The 8,206-nt window shown below is 46.9% G+C and overlaps 1 protein-coding gene across 1 annotated transcript in view; it reads right to left on the reverse strand.

Moving 5' to 3' along the window:
• The window catches only part of serpinh2 (serine (or cysteine) peptidase inhibitor, clade H, member 2), a 25,628-nt gene continuing 17,422 nt past the window's right edge, over window positions 1–8,206 (reverse strand). The window contains exon 5 of the mRNA XM_048236432.1: window positions 1–351. Coding sequence (XP_048092389.1) covers window positions 31–351 — 321 coding nt within the window. The 3' untranslated portion in view covers window positions 1–30. The remainder of the gene's footprint in view (window positions 352–8,206) is intronic.

Below are 8,206 nucleotides of genomic sequence, written 5' to 3' on the forward strand. Positions count from 1 at the left end.
GGTGTGTGCTGCTGTAAGTGGTGGCAGTGCCTAAAGCTCGTCGTGCAGGCTGCGCCCTTCGGCCGTGTCCACGGCGCCGATGAGGAGCAGCGCTCCTGTGGGCTTGTCCGTCACCATGACGATGAAGGAGTGGTCTGCGTAGAAGAGCTTGGGCCTCTCCACCTCCTCATCCTCCTCCTCGTCCTCCTCCTCCTCCTCCCCCTCTTTGTGACCTGAATGGGGGGCCAGCTCCAGGGACGCCCAGTGCATTACACCTCCCAGGTGAAGCTTCCCCTTCGACCCCCCCAGGCCGGAGAAGTCGGCCTTCCCCTGGTCCCAGGCGTCCGCCAAGCCCAGCGATGACAGGGCAGCCTGAGTGAGAGAGAGAGAGAGAGAGAGAGAGAGAGAGAGAGAGAGAGAGCAGTAAGAAGCCATTCAGTTAACACAAGGTTCCTAGACATTATGGACACAGCAAAAATGACATTTTTAAAACCCTTTCCAATTGTTTTCACTTCTCATTAGTAAAAGAGGCTTTAAAATATTGGGGGAACACTAATATTGTTTTCAATATGTTAAAGGAAATAATTTGAGTGAGTAACACAATTCCTCCATATTTTGGGAGCTGTTTAGGCCAGTGGTGAGAACAGTTTTTTCTACCTCCTAACCCTGCAGCAAAGGATTGTGGGCAACAGCCCTTTCTAGGGCAGGTAAAACCATAACTGCAGAACAATGTGTAAAGAACCAACTGGAAGGAGAGGTGGTGAATCAATACTCTTTGAGCTATTCCTCTGTCACACACTTAGTTCGCAGAGCGCACATATTCCTCAGCTTTTCCCCTGCTTCTTAAAATGGTGACAGATGCCCTTGTTTTGGAGCCGCGGTACAAACTGGGCGACAGCAGCCACAGTGGCTGGCAGCTACGGAGGGATGTAGTGTGTGTGTGTGTGTGTGTGTGTGGTGGGGGGGTAAGAGTCCTGGAGAAGAGGGATGGGGAGCATGAATAATTTAGAAACGATCCCCCTGACCCGCAGCTCCTCCATTTGTTTTTCTTCTGATATGAATTCGGCAGGGAGATGCCGGCTGACAGGTACTTTATATCTGCACAGATGAGGTCCGGCATAACCAGCACTCTCCTCACCACAGAAAGGTGAGAGAGGGTGGAAAGAAGAGAGAGAGAGGGAAGGAGAGAGATAGGCTGTGTGTGTAGTGTGTGTGTATGCCTATCTTATCACGTTTTATGTTTCTGTACTATCAATATTTCAGTGTGTTTCTATATTTCCATGTTTTATGCTTTGGCAACGCTTTTTTTTTATGTTTAAACGATCATGCATATAAAATGTATTAAATTGAACTGAGAGAGCGTTACGGAGGGAGAGAGAGCAAGAGAGCGTTGAAAGAGTCCAGGGGAGTTCTGAGAGAAAGAGCTAGATAGTGTCAGCAGAAGACTAGACAAGTTTGGACCATGGTAGAAAGCTAGACATTGTCAGCAGAAGACAAGTCTTGACCATGGTGGGAGAGAGCTAAACAGCATCAGAAAACGACTAGGCCAGTTTTGACCACGGTGGGAGGGAGCTAGACAGTATCAGAAGACGACCAGGCCAGTTTTGACCATGATGGGAGAGAGCTAGACAGTATCAGAAGACGACCAGGCCAGTTTTGACCATGGTGAGCTAGACAGCATCAGAAAACGACTAGGCCAGTTTTGACCACGGTGAGCTAGACAGCATCAGAAAACGACTAGGCCAGTTTTGACCATGATGGGAGAGAGCTAGACAGCATCAGAAGACGACTAGGCCAGTTTTGACCACGGTGGGAGAGAGCTAGACAGCATCAGAAGACGACCAGGCCGGTTTTGACCACGGTGAGCTAGACAGCATCAGAAAACGACTAGGCCAGTTTTGACCACGGTGGGAGAGAGCTAGACAGCATCAGAAGACGACCAGGCCAGTTTTGACCACGGTGAGCTAGACAGCATCAGAAAACGACTAGGCCAGTTTTGACCACGGTGGGAGAGAGCTAGACAGCATCAGAAGGCGACTAGGCCAGTTTTTCGGTGAGCTGAGCTGGAGGCCAGTTTTGACCACGGTGGGAGAGAGCTAGACAGCATCAGACGACTAGAGCGTTTCCATGAGCTGGAGAGTCGGCCCTCTGTGATGCTGCCAACAAGTTGCCGTTGTCAACCAGCCGCCTTCATTTGACATGATAATGAGTAATGTTATTGGACAGGGCACAGACCTTATCTTCTGTGCTCAATCGCCTGATATACTCCACAGTTAAGGCATTCAGCAGAGAGGCTGCATATAATTTCAAAGGCTTCACTGACAGACACAGCTTAAATATGTCCATATTAGAGTAGAGTGGCTGCGTGACCATCCCACTTATCTTTAGGCCAGGTACAGGACAAAGTAAACAAAGGCAAAAAAAAAGAGAATGATCGCACACCGGCGTAGTTCGCAAACTTTAATTAAAAAACGGCAACGCTTCGACCAGGCAGAGTCTTTAATGCCTGCAAGAACACCCTGCCGGGTCGAAGAGTTGCCGTTTTTTTAATTAAAGTTTGATAGTGCTCGGGTGTGCAGACATTCTCTTTTGTTTTATCCAAATATGTCCACACACAATAATGGCCATTAAAATAGTGAAAATAATGTGGTTTCCTCAAATATGCAGTCATCTCAACTGTCAGCCTCAGAGAAAGCGAGTGATAAAAAGGGTGTTTACAATGATTGTACATGGAAATGTAGCCCTATATTGTGGCCATATACTGCCCATGTACAACTGACACGTGTTTTCTCTTCTATGTATGATTTTTTTTCTTCTTCCTGTTTTTTCTGTTTCCTTTTTATTTTATTTGAGTTCTACTGTTGCTGTGACTGGTTTGGCAATACAGTGTATGATTTGCCATGCTAATAAAGCACAATTGGATTTGAGAGAGAAAAAAAGAGGGAGTACAGTGAGACAGAGAAAAGGAATGCGGTCACACCAGGTTTTGGTCAATCTGCACTAACCTGGTAGGACCTTGCATAGTCCTCTGCTTTCCTTTCACAGATGTCCCCACATGCGCGCACACACACACACGCACCGCACACGCACACACACACACACACACCACGCAGTCCTGCTGCTCTAATGCACTTGTATTGTCCTCATCCATTATTTCTCCCCTCTTCCTCCCTCCTCCCTCTCTCTCTACTTCATCACTGTCTTCCTCGGCTGCTGTGCCACCTCGCCAGCATGTTCATCCCTCATCTGCCCTTTCTGCGCTCTGTTTTATCTCTCTCTCTTTCCCTCTCTCTCTCTCTTTCCCTCTCTCTTTACCTCTCTCTCTCTCTTTTTCCCTCTCTCTCTCTCTCTCTTTCCCTCTCTCTTTCTCTCTCTCTCTCTCTTTTCCTCTCTCCTCTCTCTCTTTCCCTCTCTCTTTACCTCTCTCTCTCTCTTTTCCCTCTCTCTCTCTCCTCTCTCTCTCTTTCCCTCTCTCTCTCTCTCTCTTTCTCTCTCTCTCTCTCTTTCCCTCTCTCTCTTTTCCTCTCTCTCTCTCTCTTCCCTCTCTCTCTCTCTCTCTTTCCCTCTCTCTTTACCTCTCTCTCTCTCTTTTTCCCTCTCTCTCTCTCTTCCCTCTCTCTCTCTCTCTTTTTCCCTCTCTCTTTCCCTCTCTCTCCTCTCTCTCTCTCTTTTTCTCTTCATCTCTCCAGCACACTCCCTCCATCTCTCACCCTCTTTTTTTTCTTCTTTAATCCGCCTGTCAAACTTTGCACTTGTTCTCCAGTCAACAAAACACTTCTTCTTCTCTACACCCCCACCCCCCTGTCCTTCTCACTCTCTGTTGTCATTTTATATTAAATGTGTATGTTCTCATTTTAGGATTATTTTCGCAGGACTGCAGTGTCGAAACAAACGCACTGGAAACGACAGCTGTCACAACAGCTCAAGACAAGCCAAAATCACCATAGCTAATGAGCACCACGTTAAAAGATGGATGCTACATTCCATTCAGGTTCATGCACATAGGCTGCATAATGTCTGCTCTGCAGTCCCTGTTGCAGGGACATCAGGCTCTGCTGCTCGCTGGTGGCTTGCACATTGGCTGAGAACGGAGAGCGCACTATGCTCCGGTGTTGTTACCTCATGGCACTATTCAGGCGGGACAGTCGGAGTCGCTGCCAGCGAAATACATTTAGCAACTGCATGCCATTACAACCCAGCTCGTGTAAGATTCAGAGGGCCTGGAAGGAGGTAGAGTCATCTGTTCTGTTTTTAAAGAGAGAGGATGAGAGAGAGAGAGAGAGATAGAGAGAGGAAAAAAGTGAGATGGAGAGAGAGGGAGAGGCAGAGATGTGCTGGCTGAAAGGGAACTTTTTGCAAACTTCTTCAACGTGGGCAGTGTATTCGTGCATAGTTTTTTTTTTTTTGACGCACGCCTCATGAAGATTTCAGCTCTGCCATTTGTGAAAGATTCAGCAGCGGGACGTGCAATGCCACATTGAGTTGCGGCCCTGCTCTGACTTCTCCCCTCCGGCTCTGGCGGGCTCCAGTGTGCTCTGGTCTGCCCGTGCAGGCCTGACCTATAATGGCTTGTCACAGCAGCAGGAACATGGCATCCAGTTTCCCTGCCGCGCTCCCTGTCACTAGCCATTACCCTCACAGGAACCCTGAACAGACTAGTCAACATATTAATTAGGCATCTCTCTCTCTCTCTCTCTCTCTCTCTAATATATATCTTTCTATCTATATACATATCTCTATAAATATATATATTTCTCTCTCTATAGTATCTCTCATTTGTTTACTTGTTTTTGAAGATTAAAAAGAAAGAAACACTGCTGAATTTACTCACTGTGAAGGCTTGTGTTGTGAGGAGGTGGGTTCATTTTAAAGTGCAAACAGATTTTAAATATTGACCATGCCCATCGCACTTTGATCAGTGGGACTGGGGGTTGACGGCAGGCAGGGCATGAGGGAAAGCTATGAGGAAGATACCCATGGTTAAAACTGAGCCCACACACATGCCTCTAAGACCATGGGGAAGATACCCATGGTTAAAACTGAGCCCACACACATGCCTCTAAGACCATGTCCAAGTAATAGACCTCTGAAGTTCGCCTACAAAAAATCTTTGAGATCTGGTATCTTTTCCAATGGGAAAATAACATGGGGATTTTTAATTATCGCACTTGTTAAACTCTCGCGGGGACGAAAAAGTCTGAAATGCAGACGTTTTCCTGAAGACACTTTTGTCCTCTGCCTTTGAGTGGATACTGTGATCTCCGGTAAATGTAGACGGCACACTTTGATTTTTGCTACCCCAGAGCTAACTTGCAATGCAACTTGCCATAGGTAGTTAGCTTCAATTATTCCACTGCTTGGTTGAATTTCCCATTGTCCTGCGTCATTTAGAACCACCATTAACCGCATGTTATTTGCACACCTATGAAGTAGATCCATTTTGTTGGCCGTATCACGCTTGTATATTAATTCGCCGAACTCGTTGTGAAGTTTAAATGAACCGTCACGTTGCATCAGAGCTGTAAAATGCAGACGTTCAGAACATGGCAACATTGTAGCATATGACGGAGGTGGCTTTTAGCTAGATGGATGACAGCAGGCTAAGTAAAATAGCGATGTTTCAAAGCTAAAGTTCATCAGAATCTTGGGATACGCCCGCTTGACAACAGGAGAGATAGAACTAACGACTGGCCTTTGGCCGTAGCAACCATCCATTTAGAACTAGTAACGGCAGTTTGTCCTGCAAGTTGAGAAATTGGTTGATATGTGTCGGAAGAAATTAGTTCTACAAACAAGACAGTTTTAGCGATTAAAACGTTTAAATTGTAACAGGAAATGAACACAACGCAAGTGGCAACAGTGGAATAAGCGGGATAATGGACTCCACGGTGGTCTGTTCACAGAAATTAATGCACTTACGAGTTAATTAATGCGCTTCGCGTCGGGGCCGTTTTACAACCTCGACCGTGCATTAACTTCCGTGAACAGACCACCATGGAGTCCATTATCCCTTACTTAACACCCGGATCTCCTTATATGGGCAAAGATGGCCGTTTCGGTTCTTTTTTGTAGGCGAACTTCAGAGGTCTATGTGACGCTACCAGTGATGCAGGCGTGATGGAGCAGCGGCAACATCACAGACTGACCATCGGTTGACCCGGGTTCGATGCCCGCCGTTAAGAGTCCGTGTCGCGTTGGATAAAAGCACCTGATAAATATCAGTCAACTTCAGCTACAAGTAATACAGAGTAAGGTTGAAACAGTTGGAGTAAGGTTGAAGTTGGTGAACAGTTTTATTGGTGGACTATCATTGGCATCACCCTCTGAGTCACAGCATAGCACAATGTATCAGGAGTGTTTGATACACCTAAAATATGAATTTTGACATGAAATGGTCTTGATGAGAGACGGCCTTGTTGGGGATGACAAGAGAATCTTCTCAAGATTTCTTTTAGCAAACTGCATCAAATCCATGCTGCATAGACAATCCTGGCTTTCTGTCTTCCCACTCACAAGCCGACATAAATCTCCTCCGCCATAACACTCTCCTGTACAGGGCTGGCAGCTTGAGGCTGCAGGCCTTCACAAATCTGAGATGAATCATCATCTACAATCTCCTCCACAGCCTCCATTTTAGAGTATGTACAATTTGTTTTTTTAGCCTGTTTAAATGGCAGAGAACAGACAGGCCCTGTGGCTTTGATAAGACACAGCACACGGCGAGCTTGCCTCCCATATTAAATGGCTAGCGCGAATGTGTTAATTAATTTCTGGCAAGACTGGAGTCTGCTAAGGAAACCTGTTGAGAGTGCAAAAGAGGAAAGGAGCAGAGGCGGAGGGGGACTTAAAAAATGCTGAGGATGGTGCTCTACGGCTGCTGCTTCTCAACTTTGGCATAGACGGTGTGTGTGGTGTTGTGGGGTGTGTGTGTGTGTGTGCATTGGGGAGTTGCGTGCGGAGGCAGACAAATAGAGAGCGCTGTGATGCGTCACCTCCGATGACGCTCCTCGCTAACGCAAAAGCACGTCTGGCAGATGGAGGCGAGGTGGGGGCGGTGGTGTGTGTGTGTGTCAGGGTTGCAGTGAGGGAGGGCAATGTGGGGACACAGGGGGAAGGAGATGACACAGACAGAAGCCAGCTCTGAGTGTGAAAGAGAGAGAGAGAGAGAGAGAACCACTCTCACAGCTCATGGAGTGGGGAGGCGCCGAGCTCAGCAAAAGAGCTCATGTTTTCCTCTTTTTCTCTCTCTCCTTTCTTTCTCTTTCCCTCTTTCTGTACAACACTCTTTCTTCCCCTATTCTCTCCCCTAGTAAAACTTTCTTTTCCTCTGTCTCTTTCACTCTATCTCCAACACCCTGTCTCTTTCACACTCTCTCTCTCGTTCAACTCTTTCTTCTGAAGTTCTGCACTCTTCTCTCTCCTCCCACTTTTTCTTTTTTGGGTCTGTTCTGTTCTTCCTCTCTCTCTCTCTCTCTCTCTCTCTCTCTCTCTTCTCTCTCTTCTGCCCCACCACCATCTCTTCTTCCCTTTATCTCCATAATTCATCGGCGTCTGCTGAGGCTGCATGCTACACAGCTATATGTCCAAGTGAAGCATAAACATCAACAAGATCAACATGAAAAGGCGTGACTGCCGCCCATGAATAATGCAGGAGGCAGAGAAGACACTGGAGGGGCTGCTGCTCACAACAGACACACACACACACGTACACCACAGACACAGACACCGTGCAGAGGTTGGGGACTCAGAGGGTGAGAAAAGTGTGGAGAAACGTGAAGGTTGGAGTGTGTATGTGTGAGTGTGTGTGAGAGAGAGAGAGAGAGAAAAAGAGAGAGAGAGAGTGTGTGAGTGTGTTTGTTTGTGTGTGAGTTTGAGAGGGGTTGGGGTACGGTGCACGTGTACGGTGTCAGCCTTGGCGCCCCAGATTCCACACACATGTTTTATTCAGGCGCCTAAAGAGACACCTCGAAGAAAGAAAAAAAAAACAAAAGTGTTGAAATGGAAAAATGAAACGTCTTCTCAAATTATTCTCCGCCTGTATCACTAATGTCTTATTCACACATTTGCACTGTCTCTTAGGACCTGCCACACCGTCAATACCAGAATATATTTCCCCTTCCTCATAACCCCCTCTCCCCAAACAGCCTGGCCAGGCCGAGTTTACAACGTTTATCAGCTCATGAAAAACCATGAGTGCTTCCGCCCAATTTATTTTTAGCCTTTCCCT

The sequence above is a fragment of the Alosa alosa genome, chromosome 24 (genome assembly GCF_017589495.1).
Source record: "Alosa alosa isolate M-15738 ecotype Scorff River chromosome 24, AALO_Geno_1.1, whole genome shotgun sequence".
In the NCBI taxonomy this organism is placed as follows: Eukaryota; Metazoa; Chordata; class Actinopteri; order Clupeiformes; family Clupeidae; genus Alosa; species Alosa alosa.